Here is a 22549-nt window from a genome sequence, read left to right as displayed (position 1 = left end):
GGCTTTTAGCCATACCGATCGATACGTGGTTGACGCTACTGCCCCATGGTATGACGGCCCGAGGCACCGCGGTCCAGCGACCCGTTATCGATCCAATGCCTAGTATAGGTTACTTGGGCAGTCAATTAAAGTATTATTCAATTCAGGCAGCTAAGTTAAGTATAATGAAAATCTAGTACAATTAAATTAAGTATTGAATGAATAAGCAAAAGATATTAGCAAAAGAAACATAACAAAAATATAAATTGCGTAACTGCATGGACTTGAAATACAATACGGATAGAATAAATTATATACCGCTAGTATTATCAAAAGTTATAAAATAAGCACTTCCAAAGAGGAACAAGCTAGTATATAAGATCATTGATACTAGAAATACCATACCAAATTAAATTGATTCTTGAGTATCTGAATTATCATTTATTTCTTTCTTTACTTGTATATATTATTTCTGGTTATATTATTGCACCACTAAGCGTAAATGCTTAGCGAGATGGAATTGCTTCTCGCGCAGTAATCAAGGTAAAACCAGAGATCGCCGATCGAGATTTTTGGAACCCAGATCTGCAGAAGTGTCAGAAGAGTTCAAGATTGTCACCTCCTCAGCAATGCATGTAGATAGGGCTCATTTTATACATGTTATGTATATTGTTCATTCCTAGCACATTGTAAATTATTTGTATATCTTGTACAAAATAAACTCATGTAATTAACCTATGAATTATGGAAGCTATTCAAAGTAAGTATTTTAGTATGTGAATTGAATTTGAGTTATAATGAGATTATACTTGTGAATATTGAGAAATTGAAAATCTAATGAGATTTCTGAGAAATCTGGATACTGCATTGAGATACATTATGTTTGAAAATTTTTGAGACTATTAAGTTTGAGAAATTGAGTATATATTGAAATTGTCTTTGGCAGGTTCAGAAGAACTATTAGTCCAAATTACAGCCGACACTTTGTCGGATTATCGTTAAAATTTTTGAAATTTCCAACTTAATTAGATTTTGATAAAAGTAAAAATAGCCTAAATCTTCAATAAAGTTTTTGAATAAATAAATCAAGGACTGTAATGAAATCAGATAAAATAGAGTGCTCCGGCACACTGAGTGGCATAACTTGCTCGGCTACACTGTAGTCGGGTAAGGGGTGTCACAGGTAACATTAAAACCTAATTCACCTAGAGTGCATCGAGGGTCAACATCTTAGGTTGACTAAGGAAATAATAGAATTTAATAAGTTAATTATTAAGTTTTATTCTTAGAGACAGTTTAAATGAGTACTGAAACACTTCAAATTGTGTGTTTCAGTTAGTAAAGACTCAGGGAAAGGGAAGGAAACACCAGTCGTACAAGAGACAGTTATCAGAGGTTTGTGCATAGCAGTTATTTCTTTTGAATTTTTCAATTGAAATAAATTATGACTATTTGTATATTATTGTTTTAAATTATGAAAATTTGTTTGAATGATATTTGATGGATACTTATTGCTTGAAAAGCATTGTAAATGGTTTGAAACCACAACTATCATGTATATTGATTGAATTCCTCGCTAGCTTGTCTAGTGGGATGAATTGACTTTGAATTCTCTCTCTGGCTGAAGTGTTGAGGTGTGTGCCTGTTGAGGACGAATAGAATGAGTACTCATATTATTGATAGCTAGCTATATTATTCCTCATTAGCCATCGGCTCTTGGGATGAATTGGACTTTGGAACATGATTAAGCTATGTGTGATTTATTGATATTTATTGTGATATTGTGAAATGGAGTTTAAATTCTTATTGACATTCACTGTCTTTTGAATTTAACTATGTTTTAAGTATCCACTATTTATATGACTTATGATTTGTGATTTAAAGTTACATTGTGTTAATGTTGTGCACCACTGAGACATTGGCTCAGCGATAGCTTTTCATTGTTGTCGCAGGTAGACAGACTGACAGGGCAGCAGACTAGGCTGCTAGTACTACACTGAGAGATCATCGAGTATATTGAGTATACCATATTTTACATTTTGTATTGTAATGTATGTTCACTGTATGTATATAGTGTTCTTGGTTTTGAGCAGTTGTAAATTAAAATTGTACCTTAAAGTTGTAAACTAAATTTGTAAATTATTTTGGTTTGTAAATATTGTGATATATTTCTTTTATCTCAGCTTTTGAAAACACTGAAAAATTATTGTGGATTGAGTAGACAAATGTTGGAGTTTGAGATTAAGAAATATATTTGAAGTGCTTTTTATAGGTTTTTGGAAGAACTATTTTATTCAAAATATAGATGGCACTCTACCAAAATTTTTACAGAAATTATTAATATTTCAAATATGTCATCTGGTTTCACTTCAGTTAAAAAAAAATTTTAACACTTGTAAATAGTGCTCACCACTGTAAAAAGAAGTAAGAAAAGGTTTAAAATCCCTTATAGTGTATTTAATGGGTTATCAGTAGGCGAAGTTTGGTAATTCATTAGGTATACTACGGGATCATGTTATGCCTTACAGAGGGGTAGGGTGTGACAAGAATCTAGGCAACTGCTACAGCTTATTTAAGAACCCAATTTTGGATTTGCAATTCAAGATGATAGTGAACCCAAATTGAGTACTTTTATTATAGATGGTTAGATGCTTGATATCAAGAATGGAAGACAAAAGCTAGAGTTAGATATGGGGCCTAATGAATGTTTTGCAATTGAGAATGGTAATCAAGAATGTGAGGTGATAAATAATCTTGATGAAGATCAAGAACTACCAATTCTTATTCTCTATAATCCTATAACTTCAAGAAATTCATCTTAATCTAGCCAACCAGTGAATGACTTAAGCTCTAAAGTATGTAATGCATATGGAAACATATCTCTACTAAAATCACCTTTTGCCCCTTTACTACAAGGCCAAGCTGGATTACTTGTTAATTCTAATGTGACCAAATTGACTGATCTTTGGTACTTAAAAATCATTTTCTGTAAAGCATTGGGCGGAGCATTTACTAATGGATTGGTATGTTTCAATGGTGAACCTATTATACTCAATAATGATAGATCACCTAGTTTTCTTGTTGGTTTGTGTCTTGAGGAAATTGGAAATGGAGCTGGTAAGAGTGATGAAATAGTTCACAAGTTAAATTTTACATATCATGTTGATACACCTATTTTTGTCATGGGGAAATTTGAGAAACAAAAGAAATGGGTCTAAGGAAATTCAAAACACAACTCTTGTGGTAATTGCTATGATTTTGAGTTTTAATGCTATGATTTAGAGTTGGTTTCCTATTAGATTATACTATTTAAAAAGGATGAGTATGAGAAATGGCAAAGGCAAAAAAATGAAATTGAAGTTTTATCATTGGAGAGAGAATGTACGATTGATGTTTGTAAGAAGGCCGTTGAAGAAAATTTCTAGCACAACACAATAAGCATTTGAAGGGAAAGCTAGTTCAGAAAATGCCTAGTGCCATTTCAGTCTTACCATTCAAGTGCAAGTTCAAACTTAGCATGCACCATGCTTATAAAGATCTTTCTTTAATTCATGGTACTTTTTTCACATTCATTCTTGAGGACAAGAATGATTTCAAAGGGAAGGGTAATGTTGTGACTGAGAATAGCTGAGGGAGGGTGAGCTGTGGAGCTAAGATGAGTTAAAGTGAAGTTAGTTAAACAATTAGTTTTAACACAAAATGAGAGGGGAATTGTATGAAGAGAGTATAAATACAAGATACATTGCATTGTTACATTCATGGACTGAATACAACAAAATTATCTTCTTCCTTCTATCTCAATTTTTCCCTTCTATTCTTCTTCTACTTCTCCTCTCCCCTTTCTTCCATTTCTCGTCCCATTCATCTGTTCTTCTACTAAGTTATTGCTCTACTATAACAAAATGATGGTCCTATATTGTAAAATGATAGTTTCCTAACCATCCCATAGCTTTTCAAACCACTAAATTAGTGGTTTGGGATAGTTTAGAATTTTTGTATTCTCATTTTATCCTTCCATAATTCATTTTCTCCTATAAATAATATATATTCATAAGGTATATTTAGTAATTAATTAAAAAAATAAAATGTATCTTAATTATTATTATTATTATTATTATTATTATTATTATTATTATTATAACATTATTTACAAATTAATATTTTACTTAAATAAATATCTTTAGATCATTTATATTTTTAAAACAATAAGAAAGGGTATTTTAGTAATCTTTACACTTATTTTACTATACCATACCATCCAACGAAATAAGAAAAGTTATTAAACCATCATGTATCATACCATCTTTCCAAATATGTTAACAATAAAAATCATACTAATGCAATACAATACGTTAATAAACCATGCTGCAGTCAATCCAAATAGGGGGTAAGAGAATATTCAAGAAATCATTGTACATGATATGATATTTTAGTACTAAAAAGTTTGTCCAATTCAAAGAGGTGGATATACTTTTGGATGATCTCCATAATATTGAAGGCACATCAACTAAAAAGCTTTGAAGTTTTTCGTCAAATAAAAAGCTTTGAAATTTTTCATCGACGACTTTCACCTTTTTCCAAGCCTCTTTCTTTAGAAATATCTCAGGTACTTTTGGCCCACATAGAGTGCATGGAAACAAAACTGTCAGAATGAGAAACGATATAGACTTATCTTTTTAGCATTTGTAAGGAAGACATCTTTTGAAATATGTTGCAATTCAACCTCACTGATAGGTATGAGAATTCCTTTTGTCCTCTTTTGCTAGGATTATATATGTGACTTATGATTCAATGTTTTAAAGAAATATCATGTACAATAGATATCAAATCTAGGCTAATGAAAATTCTCTAAGCATTTGGCTCCATTGACTAAGGAAAAGATCATATGATTTGAGAATTTGAAGGAACACCTTTTGAAGTTGAAAAGCAAATGCTTGTTAGTATATCTTCTCCATATATCAAAATGCTATTGTCATCGTCATTGTTGTTTGCCTAAATAAATCTAGGGGTAACTGAAGCTCATAAGAAAAAGAAAATGGAATGTGGTACTTGATACACTTGTATTATGTAGTTATTTAAGGTACATTTTATTGTATTTCATGAGCATTTGGTTAGTAAATTGCATAATTTCTTGTTAGTTTCTTTACTTTTTAGGATTTTTAGTTGCTCTGGCTTAATTTCTTGATTTTTGTGTTTTATAAGGTGATTTTATATAGTTCCCAGGTTGGAAAGCCAAAAGGAACAAAATCTAGACTGAGGGAGATTGCACATGCTGTGTACTGGTTGCTTGTGACCTGTGTAACCAGCTATTAAGGAATTGCTGAGGAAGAGCAAGTGTGACACCCCTTACCCGACTACAGTGTAGCCGAGCAAGCAATGCCACTCAGTGTGTCGGAGCACTCTATTTTATCTTAATTAATTTTTATCATAATTTTGAATATAACTTGTGAAATATAATTCATTTTAAGCCATTTATCGAAATTATTATTTATTTGAGGTTCCAAAAATTTTAAAGAAAATCCGGCAGAATACCGGCTAAAAATGGAGAAAACCGTTCTTCGGAACCTGTGAAAAACACTTCCTATATTCATATTCAATCATCTCAATTCCATTTATCAAAATCTCAACATTTTTCAACCATTCATTTCTCAATCATTCATCAATTGTGATAATCATATATAAATTACAGATAAACATTCACTTTTCCATTTATAAACACAATTCTCATTATTTACATGAACATCAAATTACATTTCATAAGTTCATTTACACATGAGAAAATAAAATCAATTACAAAATACCAAAATGACACCTAGTGTCCTACCAATGCACTGCAGACGGTGAGGTGACACAGACACTATGCAGAACTGTGAACGGCCTTACTCAATCTGTGGTCTACTGAGCCCTCTGTCCAAATCTTCAGTACCTACGCGTTGCAAAAGCGACGCGCTAAGCAAAAAGCTTAATGGTGCCAATAATACAAGAAAATATAATATGCAAATAAAAATCATAATTTCTTAGCCATTGTGTTCATAAGAACTGAATAATTACCAACTTAATGTTTAGTCGAGGGCTAATTACATTTTATGATATTAACTACTTCATGCATTTTGTTAATTATTTTCTTCATGATCTTGAGTTTCTTTGTATTCTATCATAATCATTCCTTATATTTAATTTTCGTATTTTCTTTAACAATCAGTTCAATTACAGTTATACTTTTCCATGCCCAAGTAACCTATACTGAACGACTGGACTGGATAACGGGTCGTTGGCACTGGACACCGCGGTGCCTCGGGCCGTCATACCATGGGACGCAGAACGTCAACCATGTATGCAGTCAGTATGGCTAAAAAGCCATGATATCACATAATCGGGCATAAAAGCCATGCATACGGGCATAAAGCCATGAATACAGGCATAAAGCCTTTCGCAGTACTGCTAAAACAATACCCTATTGGCATGCCAACCTATCCAAACCAATCACATTAGGCCTACTAGGGCATTTTACACTTTTAAGTTTCACAATTTTTGAATTTCAAGTTTTCATGTCACTATTCATTTCATTAGTCAACTAAAATGTTGACTTTTGCATAAACAATAGGTACATTGGTTTTAGTACTCCCAACATACCACATTTTGTATTCAAAACTTGTTGGTTTTGGTCACTTTCTCAAAGCTTAGGTAATTTTGGCAAAATTGCCAATTTTTGGTTTTGGTGTCACTATTCACCTCATTGGTCAACAAAAATGTTGACTTTTGGATAGAAAATAAGTGTATTGGTTTTAACACCTCAAACATACCACATTTTGTATTTTAAACTTGTTGGTATTGGTTGCCAATACCATTTCTAAGCTTAATGCTAATTGAATAAAATTTTCAGATTTGGTGCTTCATCTTTACTGTTTCATTTGTATATTTTACAGTGAGAATTTGAGGAAATGGTAAACATGAAAGTTGTTCCTTATTCTGTCTAGTTGAATTTCCTTTTTTGAATCACTCCATTTGGAGTTTTGTAGCTCAGGTTATGGCCAAAATAAGTTTACTGTTCACGTGCACTGTTCATGTTGCACTTTTGGGTTTTGGCAGATTTTGGTCCAACTTTGATCAGTAATTTGATCAAGTTAAGTTCATAATTTGGCCTAACTTTCTTCATATGAAATGTTCTACTATGCCTTAGGTTTTCATCGGTTCAAGAATCGCCTAAATTCGAGTTTTCTAGAGAGAGTTATAGTCATCCAAACATTACTGTTCAAATGTAAATCTGCAGAGTTGCAGGTTTGATAACTCAACTTTGTTCAATAATTTGAATGGGTTAATGGCATAATTTGGGATAGGTTTCTTCATGAAAGTTGTTTTTCTATATCCTATCTTGTTTCTGTAAAAATTTCAGGTCAATTTGACCACTCTACAGTGAGTTATGGCCAAATGAACAGTTACTGTTCATTTGGTCATTCTGCAGGGGCTGTTTGCAGGGTATCCGGATTGGGGCCAACTTTTGGTCCACTTGCTTTGGTCTTTTGGGCATGGTTTCTTCAGCAAAAATGAGCCATTATAAGCCTAGTTTCATGTCCAATTGGCCAAACACCAATTGAACCTACACAGCCAAAGATATGGCAGTCCAAGTGGACTGAAATCTCAGCCACCCTGCTGCACTCATTGGGCAGCCTGCCCATTCCACTTTGCCATGCAATAATTCACTCCTAATTATGGTCAACTTACCTCAAATGGTCACTAATTGACCATTAGAATGTTCTTTAACAATTTCATAAGCAAAGTCAAATTTTCACTCCTAAACCTTAGCTCAAAGTCATGGTTTTCACAATTTCTTTAGTTAACTCTTTCATTCTTTGTATATATATATGTATACACTTTAAACATAATCTCCAATTCACTCTAAGTCCATTAATACAATCAAACTCATTCCTTCCTAGGACTGCTGAAAATTCAAGGGATGCATACACTTAACTTTTATTCATTTAATTTACAATTTCTCACTTATTTCAAGCTTCTAACATGGAATCAAAGAAGTATATATATAAGTAGGCACTAACCTCACTTTAACCTCTTATAGGGCAGATTTCTCCAAGCTAAAACTTCACTTTCCTTCACTTTCTAGGCTGCCAAACACTTCCCAAGAGGTAGAGACAAGCTTTTAGTGAAGGGACTTAGGGTTTTATAGTGCAAATTCATGGGAAAATGGAAGTAATTAAAGAAAACTTCCATGGAGGGTTATGGAGGAGAGGATCACGTTTTGAAGAAGAAGATGGCTGCTTGTTTTTGGTCTTCCTTGGTCTTTATTTATCTCTTTTATTAATTAGTCAAATGGTTACTTAATTTTGATTGGTTATGGCTTTTAAATGACATCATCAAGATGTCATAAATTGCTTTTTATTTCATTTTCCTTTTCTTTTATCCACTACTCATTTCCAATTTCATTTTTAGTAATGTTTATTCATATTTTATGTCATATTAATTATTTACTTAACTGGACAAGTCGGCCAAAAATCACCTCTGAAGGCGAAATGACCAAAATGCCCTCCGTTTGGCTTAACGGGTCAAAATTGTCTGTACCGATTGAAAAATTTTTCTAAATATTTTCTTGGCATTCTAATACCATAGGAACCTCAATGACCCTTCTCTGGAGTCTCAAAAATTATTTTATGAATTTTTCCCCGGGTCTAGGACTCCTCGTTGCGAGAACCGCAACTTCCCTCTGGTTTATCCCTCGCTAGGGCACCGACTCGTTTAACTTGGTTGTATTTTATTTCTAAAATTTTTACTAAATTTTTCTTATTAATATTTGAGTTAATTTTGGTTTCTCACTTAAGTTTAAATATTTTTCCGAACGTTCTAGCTGTCCGGACCGACACCGGTCATCGGAACAGTAGAATGTACGGAGTTGCTACAGGGAGGGTGTTACAGCAAGTACCCGGGCCGTGTAAAGGGAACCATGACATTCTATCACTCTAAAAATTTGAAATCTTCAAAAGCTCCAAAAACTTACATAGCCTACCCCATGTAATGAAGCACAGGCCATGTAAAATGCCAAAGCTTGGACTTCAATTCGACTCTAACTCTATTTTGCTCAACTCAGATAGACTTCTAAGGCCTCCAAGACTCTGAATTGAGGGTTTTATATCAGATATAAATACAAGAAGTCAAGAATATGCCAGGGATTGCACTCTTTACATTCTCTCTTAGCTTTCCTATAACTTGGAGAAATTTGCACTAAGAATCTTATGAGAGATTTGCACTAAGATTCTTAGGAGAGATTTACAGCTGAAGTTTAATAAGTCCAAAGCTACAGAATCTTCTATTTGGGTTTCTTTGTCTTATTTCTTCAAAATTTTTTGTTGTTGTTATTTTAATTTTATATTGATTGCTAAATTCACCATGAATGAGTAGTTTTCTTAATTCTAGGATTAGGGATATAACACTTTCAAATTCTGTTATAGATTCACATTGATTTTATTTAATAAATTTAGGGATTTGTTCTTTGATTCAATTTCTTATAATCTTATTGCATGCTATGTGTTGGTATTATGATTCTAGATATTAATTGATGGACTGGAAGGTAAAGATTAATATGAAAAATCAAGATCTTGATCTTAGGGTTTTGACCTAGAGATAAGTTGAGATTCTATGTGGAGTGCATAATTAATCAAAAAGCTTAAAGAAACTTAATTAAGATTGATCATCATGAAAGTAGGGTTCAGGTTAATTAAGATACACCTTGAGTGCCTTGAGAAAGGACTTAAGATAACTTAGGATTGATTTCCTTCAAAGTAACAAATATCCAATTTATTAAATGAATGAGATTAGATCTGTAATAGGTTGAAATGTGAACCCCTAATTCTAAAATTGTCTTCATTAATTGATTTCCTTAGTTAAAATTATTTAGCATTCTTCTATTCCATTAGTTTAGAATAACTTAGTTGAGATCTCCTTCACTATAATTGGCAGTCTAGATAGTCAATATTGTAGTTTAGTTTAGTACTCACTAAGTTTCTCGTGTGAACGATACTCACTCACTATTGTATTACTTGTTAATAATCCATGCACTTGTGGGATTTTGCATAACAGTACTTTGCTCTAATTCGAGTCAAATTAGCTTTTGATAAAATCCTAGCAAAATCTCAAACTCAATGGTTAAATTGCAGGATTCCTATCATTGGTGGAAAAACTGCTATTTGAACACTTAGTTTGTCTAATTATTGTTGTTTGAAGGTTTAAACATGAAATCTTTAAAAGTGGCAAAATGCATTTTAAAGACACGACCTATCAAATAAAAAGTCATGTGATCACCTTTTCTATTATATGTGGGGCAAAAGCGAAAGAGGTAACAATATTTTAATCAAATTAAAAATTGATACCATAGGATACATTTGATAACAGATGGTAATTATGAGCTAGCTTCATAGGGCGAGCATACCTTCGACCACTAAGCCTGAGTATACGATAAAGACAACATTATCACTATATAATTTCCTTATGAGATTGACTTCATATACGTGTATGTCTCTACAAGAGTGGAAAAACTGTTGTCAAGATCAGACTAAAGAGAAACTACAACTAGGGTAAGAACTCTAATATGAGAAACATGTCCACTACCATAAATAGTTCTTTGATCAAGATATGTAGGTATCTTATTTTGATAAATAATATTCGTACATAATTTGAGTTTTCTGATCTTATTATTCATGAGAAATTTTTTATTAGGCCTGATCTACCTTAAATTCAAGATATAAATACATGATATTCATATATTTAATAAATGAATTTCACTATATATTTTATATTTTTGACCCATGATGAATCAAATGTTAAAAAATATATATATATATTTCCATCATTGAAAAGCTAAACTTCTACTCTAATCTTTGCTTGTAATTGCAAGTATTCTCCTTCAGCTTGTGAAGATCTGATTGTTAATCAATATATATATATATATATTAAGAATATTTTTTTTCTTTTGCAATAGATTTTAATATATTATCATTAAAAGTTTTTCCTTCTTGATAGTCCAAGCCAGATAAATGAGAATTCTCCAACATTTAATAGATCCAGAATCCAGTATTTAACAAAATTGATGCATAAGGCCCTCCTTATGAAAATTTGTCTCCTAGGGGACAGACTTGGCAATTTTTAACTGTACCATATATGTGTATGTTATCATAGCTCCTTTTGCATTCAACTTATTGCCTTTAATTCCCTACCCCACATACTTGTATTTTTTCGGCTTTCTTTTATTTATTTCTAGAAAACTCTGATGTTTTTGGTCTTCTTCATGCATAGGTGAGCTCACTTGAAATATTATCCATTACATCAGAGAAGAAATATGATTAAAAAAGTATCAAATAGTGAAACTTTCTTTTACTACCCTCAAGAATTTATATACATATCCATGTACACTAAGTGGTGAAATTAATGTGAAAAAGAAGAATAGAATGTTAGATGAAAAAAATATATTATTGAGGAGGAATAACTTTTATTGAATATATATATATATATATATATATATATATATATATATATATATATATATATATATAATTTTATGACTCAGAACATCAATTAAAGATGTTCATATAGCACTAATTAAAATTTATAGTTGTTAGCATTTAAATAGGGATAATATCAATGACGGAATTAGGATTTATTTTCAGAAGTGTTAAAATAATACTTAATATGTTTATATTTATAATTTTTTTTTATTCATCAAATTGTATGTGTATTTTTTTTTTCCACAAAGTAAAAGAGGGGCCATAACATCCCAACCCCTCCTTGTGTCTGTGGCTATTACTTAATAAATTAAAATTTCAAGTAAAGCAGAACAAATGTCTGTTTTAAGAAATTAAAAAGTAAAAATTTTAAAGATTAAATCAGCCCATGATCAATTACATCTCCACGTTCGCTTCTTTAATTTAATTTTGGGCTCAACATGTTGTTCATATGTCGGAGCACTTCTCTATAATTGATAATTTTAATTATTAATTATTGATGCACTTCTCTATAGTTGACAATTTATTAATTAATTATTGACCATTAATTATTGATTACCTTGAAGCACTTTTCTCTCATATTTATTGTTATACACTTCTTATTAATGGCTTTTTTCTAGTGCAATTCTCATTAAAAATTTCCTTGAACTTATCTCCAACAATCAAATAAAAATATTACGCACTTCGATCTCGCTATAAATCATTTTTCCTTTAAAATAAAAATTTCTAAATTTATTCCATAAACTTTCATAAATCTCAGTTGAATGTTGTGTTTAATATTTTTTAAGAAATTTCTCAAAATTTTCTCTTAAAAACACTTTTTTTCCCTCATAAGCTCCATAAAATTATTGAAACTCTGACAACACATAATAAATATATATATATATATATGAACTTTTGTCCAAATGAAAATAATATTTATATTAATAACTCAAAATACCAACTAAATGTATATTTTCTAGAGAGATTGTTAAGTGCACATAAGGCATATATATCATTTTTTATAATAACGTGAATTCACTTTTCATATTAGGTCACATTCTTATAAGAAAAAAAAATATTATTTTCATGTATATTAATAATATTCTATAATATTCTATAATAGTAAAATTTATAATTGTTGCATTTAAATAAGACATTACTATCTATATAAAATAAAATCTTATGTAATTATTAGTAACTAATCCAAACTATAATCACTATTTTAAATATTAAAAGCAATATGTAACTCAAATTACATCCCAGCAGAAAAGAAGAAAGAAGAAGAAAGGCAATCAAGACAAAGAACATATCTATACCAAATTTTTATTTCCCTTTTTGACTTTTATGGACCGGATATGATTAAAGTCACGGACACAGAAAACAAATATTTAAACAAAAAGATAAATAAAGTGAAAAATTAATAAAATATTCTAATTAATTACAATATGTGATCTACAAAAAGCCAGAAAGTTGCTGCAATGTATTTTAAAATGAAAGGAAATAAAGAAAATAAAAAAAATAGAAAAAGAAGATAAGGAAAGGAAGAACCACAAAGAAAGAAACAATACTAAAATATAAATAATTTAAGATCATCATCATCATCAGTTCGTAGGGCAATAAATGTAGTATAGTTTCATTCAACGATTAACATTATCGTCAGTCTGAAATTGAAATTAATTTATACGGAGGAATAGGATTTTGTTTGGGAGTGACTGGTGGCTCTTTACGCGGGATAAGAATTATTATATCCTGAAAGATATATTATTATATACGGAAAATATGTCTATATATATATATATTTAATTTATTATAAAATTTTATTTATTACCATCTGTACATTGTATATTAAAAATATAAATATAGAAATCTCATCATTTATTTTATACGGAAATGTAATAAATTAGACAATAACTTTAAACGAGGTATAAAATAACAATTTTAAAATAAACAGATGTAAGACTCAAGTTCAAAATCGATCTCTAAACTACTTCAAAAGAAGTTATCACTGATTGGCGTCTTAACTACATAATGTTAATTGAAAATTTAGAGTATATTAGTGCTTCCCTTAGACACAAAACATTAATTTTTCTAAGAGGGAGGGATCCATGTACGTATATAGAGAGAAAATAAGTTCTGAAAGCACTTAATAATCCTCATGTTAGTTTTGCGATACAGTAAAAATGGAAAGGAAGGGTTGGCTACTGGTCCTTTTCATACTGAGGTGGTGATTACCGAAACAAAATAAGAGCAGCAATCAGAAGCATTAATTTTTTCCATTCCTTCTTGATGCTTTGTAGCTATCCTCTATCCTTTTTTGTCTTTTGGTTGCTATCATAAAATAAAGAGATGTTGTTTTCAATGGAGAGAGAGAGATCCAAGTGATTGACTGCTGATCGATGCATATACAAATACAAAGAAAACCCAGGACCCAAAAATCAGGATCGAAGGGATTCAAGACATAGATAAATAGTTTGAAGAAGCAGCACCTGAAACTGCAAGTGTTAAATGCATAATTCAGAGACGCTGACGCACGTGTGCATCACAGCAGAAAACCAAAATTTGGCCAATGCAGGGGGAGCCCAGAAAATCAAGAAAGCCAGGGCCAGAGACTTATATTGGCTAGAATTAATGTGGCCCTTCTTGCCAACAAGCCCTGCAACTTTCACCCTTGGAATTTTTATGCTATGAACCAAATCATTAGCAAACAGTAGTGCAAGAAAACAACACAAAAAATAGCTAGAGAGGAACCAATATGTAGACATAGCAGCTAATACAGTCTACAAGAATCACAGGATAGTCTAAATTAATATAATCTTTAAACTAATGTAATAATTTCATTAATTTAAGAAAATATTAGTCAATTCAATCAGCAACCTGTAGCAATAATATTTAGTGGAGATATCACAGAAAAGGAATGGGTAATGGGTAATGAATTTAATACTCACGTATGATTGTTACTATAGTTTTACCAAGTCAATAAACACCAAAGAAGCAGAACCTGAAAGCTAGAAAATCTTGGCATTAGGTATCAGTTTCCTTAGTGGCATGCATATATTGAAAATAGTTTTTAGTTTTCTTGCAGCTGAAGAAGAAGGGAGATAATATATATGAACAACTTATGCATATGCTAGAAAAGATTGAAGCTTCTCAATTCTAATCTTCTCCATCCTTCTCCTCTTACGTTTTCTTTGTATTATTATATAGCAAACTTTTCTTATACTCAAGGTAGTTGCTGTCGTAAGATCAAGAAGAACAAGAGAGGAGCACTAATTTCTAACTAGATTTCTAGCTAAATTTTGTTAATTGTTCGAACCCAATTCTAAAGAGAAACTTCAGATTATATGTGTATAAATATAATCACAATTAAGACATATTAGAATGAGGAGATTATAAAGTAAAAAACTATACGGCTGTCGTAGTAGTAGCAGCAGCGGGAGCAGTACTCGCAGCAATAACAGTGCTAGTTTCCCCACCAAAGTTACCAGACCCATCTCCACCGCCGCCGCCGCTGGAAGAACCATCACCGATTTCAACACCTTGGCTGACTGATACCGAAATATTGGCCGGAACAGCTGCCGCAGTAACCGCAGCAGGCCGTTTCCGTTTCTTCTTCTCGTAGGGTATCCCTCTGGCTTTGGCTTGTCCTTCTCTGACTTCCCTCAGATAAATCCTCACCGCTTTCGCTCCAAAAGGATTAGATTCTGGTTTTCCACCATTCTCTTCGTAGGCCGCTCTGAGCCGACCGATTAGCGCGTCGAGACTACCCCACGCCTGCTTGAGAGGGCAAGCACAGGGTGCGGGGGGACTCGGATGCCCAAAATACGGACAACCCGTTATGTGAACCTTGGTCTTGCCAAATTGATCCAAATATTTCAAGAACTCGATCACATGTGCACCACTGCAGCGAGCCAGAGTTAATGGTGGCCTGTGGTTCTTTAAGTACTGTAAAAAAGTGTTCCAGTCTCGTCTCTTCTGTGACTCATACCGGCTCAGCGGAGCTTGAAATGATCCCTCTGCTTGTCCTTGCGATGATGACGATGCTCCTGTTGCTGCTGGTGATGCACTCGGTTCCCCACTATTCGGGTCGGGTGCTCCCGTCCCTCCTGATGCAGAGTCCATGAGAAGCAAATATGCTATCGTTAACAAGGTGATGAACGATCGGCTGCAATTTTACCTATTTTCTTATTGTCTTGAGCTCCCTTTTTTAGAACTGTTCGGTAGATTCAATGCTCCTTCTTCTTCTGCAAAGTTCAAAGTTGAAGAAGCTATCTGGGTTCTAGTTAATTTCGATAGATCTTTTCACGGGCAGGAGATTGTGTTTTGCCTTTCATGACTTTCAGGAAGATAAGGAAGAAGAAAGGGGAGAGAGAGAGAAAAGATTGGTGATGGGACGCTAAAAGAGAAGAGTGGATGAATGAGGACTCTCCAGCGAGAGAGAAAGAAAAAAAAAATTGCAGAGAGAGAAAAGGGAATAGTTAAGGTGGCGGTGGTGGAGTGGAGAAGTTTTTCACAATTTCACATGGTGGCCCCCTGTAGAAGTGACATGTTTAGTGTTTTACTACGCAGCTCCGGCCGCCTGGCCCCTCACTATCAGTTTACTACTGTGCGGCTTCGGATGGACCCACTTTGGAATCGCGTAATAGTTGCACTGTGGAAGGGGGAATGCGTGGTGGCCACAGCCGCTGGTGGTTCGTTGGCTTTTCTGGACGGTGGTGGGAATTGGATGGGCATTTAATTTGGGGTCTAGTAGGTCAAACAAAACTTTCATTTTAAATAATAAATAATAGGATTTAAAAAAAATAAAATAAAATAGCTTTCTGTGCGATCGACTGCTGTCTCTAACTGTGCCTTTTTACCACTGTAGGTTGGTTTCACTCACCGAAGTGAATCCCATTTATCTTTCTTTCATTTTTTTTTCACATATTATATTGAGTTAATTTCTTTATTCTTAATTCTTTATTCGTTCATTTTTAATCTCCCAAAGAAATGATTCCAAGTCACTTGTGATTAATTAGCGAATTTGATAGTAGCTTTTTAATAAGTAGACTAAATAAAAAATTAAAAAATAAAATTGATAATAGTGGCTGTCAAATGTGTTGGGTTGAATTTACTCTTTCATTTTTCTCTCTTTTTTATCTCTCTCCTTATTGATTCAAAGAATTTGAGTCTTCTTCTCTCATTTCAACCCTAATCTAAATTATGTGAACTCTTTTCTCAACCTCAACCTATATTTAAATTTGTAAAATTAAAATAAAAAAGAAAGAAATTGTGTGAACACAAAGAATTTTCTCTGTTCTCTTTCAACTCAACCACCACAACTCTTCCCTTCCTGGACTTAGATGGGTGCTGCCAGCCACTGTTTTTGGCAAGTAGCACCCCTTTCTTTTTTTTTTTAAACATTTTCTTAATATTTCCTTTCTAGTGTCTTTGGTCTTCTTCCTTGATTTTTTTCTTTTGTTTTCTCTTTAGATGATAGGCAGACTTTTTTTTTCCTTTGGTGTTTTCTTACATGCTATTTTCAGATCTAGTGGTTTTCTTACTTTATTTTGGAGTTCATGTCATCTCTGTTTAAGGTAAAGGTTCTATTTTGTTGGATCGATGTGTAATTTGCAAAGCTTATTTGTACAACTTGTGTAACGCCCTCATTTTACGTAGTCCGTACATTCGACTACTCCGATGACCTAATGTTGATCCGGACAAGTCAGAATGTCTGGAACTACACTTCAGTGATAATAAACAGGCATAAAATGATGAAATAAATAAAAAAAAATACAAGAAAAATTAAGAAAAAATAAAAGAAAGAAAATGAAACTAGGTTAAACGAGCCGACACTGTAGCGATGGGTGACAGCACCGAGAAGTTACGGCGAAGTCAATTGCCGACTCCAAGATCACGAGGAACTCTCGGAAGTAATTTTCGGGACATAATTACAGGCCTATTGAGGTATAATTAACATTATAAATGTCAAAGAAAAATTAATGAATTAGTACAAAGAAAAACGAAAAATCAAGAAACCAACAAAAATCGATGTTACCGAAAAATTAGGAATATAACCCGAATATGACATTTTAGTCAATTGACACCTAGAGTTGACTTTTGACCTAAATGTCCATTAAAAATAAATAGTATTAAATTTTGGGAACCCCATGAAAAAGGAAATTAAATATGTAATGAAATTAAGAGAAATTAAGGGGTAAAAATTGGGATAATTGAAACTTAATAATTAAACTATATTAAATTAAGATAATGGAGTACTAAGTGGGATATTTAGTGGAGTATATAAGGGCCACTAAAGACAGATTTTTTCACTTAAAAACTTCATCTTCAACCTCATTTTCTCACTTTGTCGAATTCAAGTTTCTCTCCCAAAAACTCCATGGCCACCCATGCATGAAACTTCACTCCATCATCAAGCCCTCATTTCTTTTATGTTTCTTCACTAAAGTTTGTCTACACAACATGGGAAAGAGATAGGCAGCAAGAAGGAGAGGATTTGGTAAAGATTTAATAAGCTCCAACAATAGGTAAGTGTTCAAATTCCTTTTCTATTTAAGTAAAGTTTGTGGAAAGCTTGAGATAAGTAAATTGATGAAGAAATTTTGAGGTTTTGATGAGTTATTATTATGTACTATTTTTGGCAGCCATGAGAGTCAAAGATGTTGAGTTTTTCTTATACTAAATTGATGGGTAATGAGGTCAATTAAAGTGCTTAAATGTATAAGAGCTTGATTACCATGTGTATGTGTGAATTGTGCATTAAAAGTGAGGTTAGGAAGTCAATATGGGAGATTGAAGTATATGTGTAAATTGGGCAGCCTTGTGATGCATGGTAGAGTGTTTAAATTCATGAAATAGTTTAGTGAATTATGGTACCAAGGATGGCAGAATGTATATATAAATATTGGTGAGAAATTAGATGTGTTAATGCGAGGTATTCATGTGTAGGTATTGTTGAAATTAAACTTTAAAATTCTGAGTTGTAATTGATGTATTATGAATTGTTATATTCTGCTCAAGTTGACCTAAATGTGATGTATTGAGTGGTTATGGTTTAGTACCAATTCAGAATTTAGTAGAGAAGTGGACTTATAACAAGGTTAATATGTATGTGGATTGGTGTTTAAGAGACATGTAAAAGGGCAATAGGTGTTTTAGGCTATAAATGGACTTGTGTGACTCCAATTAGTATGAGGCCAATTGGAGGTGAAACTAGGCACAAAATGTGCCAACTTTTATGTTGGAAGCCTACCTAAATTATGTCCGAAAGTGACATGAAGATTGACCAAGTCTGCATTGGTGACTTTGTAAACTTGAAAATTGATCATTTGAACAGCAATCAGTATTTTGGCCATAAACTCACTCAAAAGAGATCCAAATGACCTGAAATTTATACCATGAAAAGCTTAGACATAGAGCTACAACTCTTATGAAGACACCAAAGCTCATAATGAAGGAACGGAAGCGTGAAAAACACAAGTTTATACCATTGAATTCTAAAATTTTCACCTAGGGTCACATGCATCATGCAAGATTTATTTTTATCTATTTGATTTCAATGATAAACAACATATTAAAACTCTTTTAATATGTTTTTGGATCTGTATTTGCCATTTAAGATTTTAAAATTAATCAGATTAATTTTAGAACCCTAGATTAAATCAAGAACGATTACACTAACCTCTTGATGTACTGCAGCGTGTCTGCGCCTTTGAGATTCGTCTTCAGGACACCAGATGTTGTCCCTCTAGCTTGTCCACACCAAGAACACCTATGGCAGCCCTTGAAAAGCTTCTAAAGCTTTTTCTATTAATTAGAAATTCAAGTTCTGCATTTTAAGAGATTACAGATGTAAACAGGACACTAGAAACAATTTCTAGCGTTCTTAATTCAAGAGATTGATGGCTAATCTCTTTGAATTGATGAGAGATGAAGAAGAATAGATGAAAACCCTCAAAGTGGCGTGACAAAGGAGAGGAGTGGCTGCTGGTTGTATTTTATTTTCTCATAACAACACTTAAATAGCTAGGTTAACACATTAAACCCTTGCCACATATCACCATTTGATTAACTCTAGGTTTAAGTGACCCAATCACATTGTGCCAAGTGTCAAACCTATATTTAATCTTGATTTTAATCATCTTACATGATTAAAAACATTTGGAAAGCTTATGTGTTATGCCACGTGTCACCATCTCATGGTGCCACGTGTCACCATCTCATGGTGCCACGTGTCACACTGCAAAATGACCAAAATGCCCCTGTGTCTTAATTTTGAGTTCTTAATCTAAAATAATTATTTTCTTCTTCTAATTAATTTATATCAAATATAAATTAATTAATTAATCTCTATTAATTAATTTCTCATTAATTAAATTCATATTTAAACACTTTAAATATAAATTTAACTTATATTATACATCCAATAATCTAGATTTGGTTTCAGGTCATGCTAGGGACTTTGCAATTTAATTGCAAACCAAACCTATTTAATTAATCAATTAAACTCTTTAATTAATTAATTAAATCATATTTAATTAGGTGATAACTTGTGTATGTGTGTGACTTACTAGGCTCATCACTAATTGGCAATGAGACATGATATCAACTCTTAATATCATCAGAACTCTTTCTTACTATAAATGATTTCTCTAAATCATTTTATGAACCTCATAGACCATGGTTAACACCTAGCATAGCATGCCATGGCCACCCAATTAGTAATAAGGTTTACCTTAAATGAACCTATAATCATATGTTACCATGCACTAAAATCTCTCTGTTACAAAAATCCCAACTCAAGCTGGAGTCATGGTTTATGTCAAACTCCATTTGCTATGAATATTATGTTCTCTTTTAATTCCAGTTCTTGATTAAAAAGATTTTCTCATCAGAAACTCTTTTCTGAATAAATCTATCTGTCTGCCAGAACTTGAAACATTAAGAACAATTAAATGAACATAGGATTTTATCTCTATTTACTTAGAGGAACAGATTCCATCTTGATCAACACCTACCTCCATATATAACTAGTAGGAGCCAACACATGCCCATATACCCATACACAGACAAGTATGAAAGCAGATCAAACTCAAACTACCTATATACAAGATAATCTGCTATCTCGAGTCTAAAGATTAGATGCACTGATATGATTTATGACAAAACATTGACAAGAGTAAACTCCATGTGCTTGTTATAAGTGTCACTGGTTCGGCCTACTTATCATTTATAAGTGCCTATCATGTTTGTTATATGGCATGAGACTCACCATTCCATCTTATTTATATCTCATATAAATAACTTGGGAACAAACCTGAATACAATCTTTCAGGATAAGTCATGTCCTTATTATGAAGTATCCTCGATTGTGAACCTATTTATGATACTTCGTGCTAGAAATATTGTCACTCATATTCTTAACAACTTAAGAATAATATTTCTAACAAAATATCAATGGACCTTTTCTATTACACATAAATATATTATGTAAATGGAAAAGTGGAAATGCCTTTTATTAATAAAAATATGTATAAAATACATACTAAATGATATGCTCTAGGGCATACTACTAACAATCTCCCACTAGCACTAGAGCCATTCATTACAATATCTTAGACCTATCTTCTCAAGATGTCGGTCTAACTGAGTCTGTGACATAGGCTTAGTGAATGGATCACCGGATTTTCACCGATGCTATTTTCTGCATGGCTACATCGCCGCCCAACTATTTCTCCGATAATGTGGTAGCGCCTTTCTATGTGTTTGGATTTACGGTGAGACCTTGGTTCCTTAGCTCAGATGATCGCTCCATTATTGTCACAGCAGGTAGTGGAACCGCTGACTCAATGGAAGGAACTACTGTAAGTTCTCACATGAACTTCTTTATCCAAACGACTTCCTTTGCAAGATTCGATGCAAGAATATACTCACCTGTAGTGGAATCTGCAATGTGTTTCATTTGGAACTCTTCCAATCGATCGCACAACCGACTCAATGGAAGGAACTATCGTAAGTTCTCACATGAACTTCTTTATCCAAACGACTTCCTTTGCGGCATCGATGCGAGAATATACTCGACCTCGTAGTGGAATCTGCAATGCGTGCTCTATTTGGAACTCTTCCAATCGATCGCACCTCCATTACAAATGAACACATATCCAGAGGTAGACTTTCTATCATCGATATCTGATTGGAAATCAGAATCAGTATAACCATCCAATTGCAAGTCTCCACCTCCATAAATCAAGAATAAATCCTTAGTTCTTCTCAAGTACTTCAGAATATTCTTGACAGCTATCCAATGTTCCAAACTTGGATTGGATTGATACCTGCTAGTCAAACTAACAGCATATGCGATATCCGGCCTAGTACACAACATTGCATACATTAAACTTCTAATAGCCGAAGCATATGGAATCCTGGCCATCTTATCTCTTTCGTCAGGTGTCTTTGGAGACATCTCTTTAGAAAGATGGATACCATGTCTCACTGGTAACAATCCTCTCTTGGAATCAAGTATGTTAAACCTCTTTAACACCTTTTCCAAGTATAGACTTTGGGATAAACCAATTATTCTTTTCGCTCTATCTCTATAGATGCGAATCCCAAGAATATAGGTTACCTCCCCTAAGTCTTTCATGGAGAATGTATTTGACAACCATACCTTTATAGTCATTAACATACCTGTGTCATTACCCATCAACAGTATGTCATCCACATATAAGACAAGGAAAGTGATAACACTGTCACTAACCTTCTTATATACACATGGCTCATCCTCATTTTTGATAAAACCAAAGGATTTAATGGCTTCATCAAAACGGATGTTCCAACTCCTCGAAGCTTGTTTCAACCCATAAATGGATCGCTTTAGCTTGCATACTTTGGAACCATCTTGGGATTCAAATCCCCTAGGTTGTTCCATGAAAATGTTTTCTTCAATGTATCCATTGAGAAAAGCTGTTTTGACATCCATCTGCCAAATCTCATAATCATAGTATGCAGCTATTGCTAATAAAATCCTAATTGATTTAAGCATGGCAACAGGCGAGAAAGTCTCCTCATAGTCGATTCCTTGCCTTTGG

The 22549-nt window shown here is 33.0% G+C and overlaps 1 protein-coding gene across 1 annotated transcript; it reads right to left on the bottom strand.

Moving 5' to 3' along the window:
- Nucleotides 1-14609: 14609 nt before the first annotated feature.
- On the bottom strand, nucleotides 14610-15979 carry LOC110668540 (protein LIGHT-DEPENDENT SHORT HYPOCOTYLS 5). Its single transcript, XM_021829843.2, has one exon. It carries the CDS (start codon nucleotides 15582-15584, stop codon nucleotides 14868-14870), a length of 717 nt encoding a protein of 238 aa, XP_021685535.2. The 5' UTR covers nucleotides 15585-15979; the 3' UTR covers nucleotides 14610-14867.
- Nucleotides 15980-22549: the final 6570 nt, after the last annotated feature.

This window comes from Hevea brasiliensis, chromosome 16, assembly GCF_030052815.1.
Source record: "Hevea brasiliensis isolate MT/VB/25A 57/8 chromosome 16, ASM3005281v1, whole genome shotgun sequence".
NCBI lineage: Eukaryota > Viridiplantae > Streptophyta > Magnoliopsida > Malpighiales > Euphorbiaceae > Hevea > Hevea brasiliensis.
This window is presented reverse-complemented; position numbering and strand designations above follow the sequence as displayed.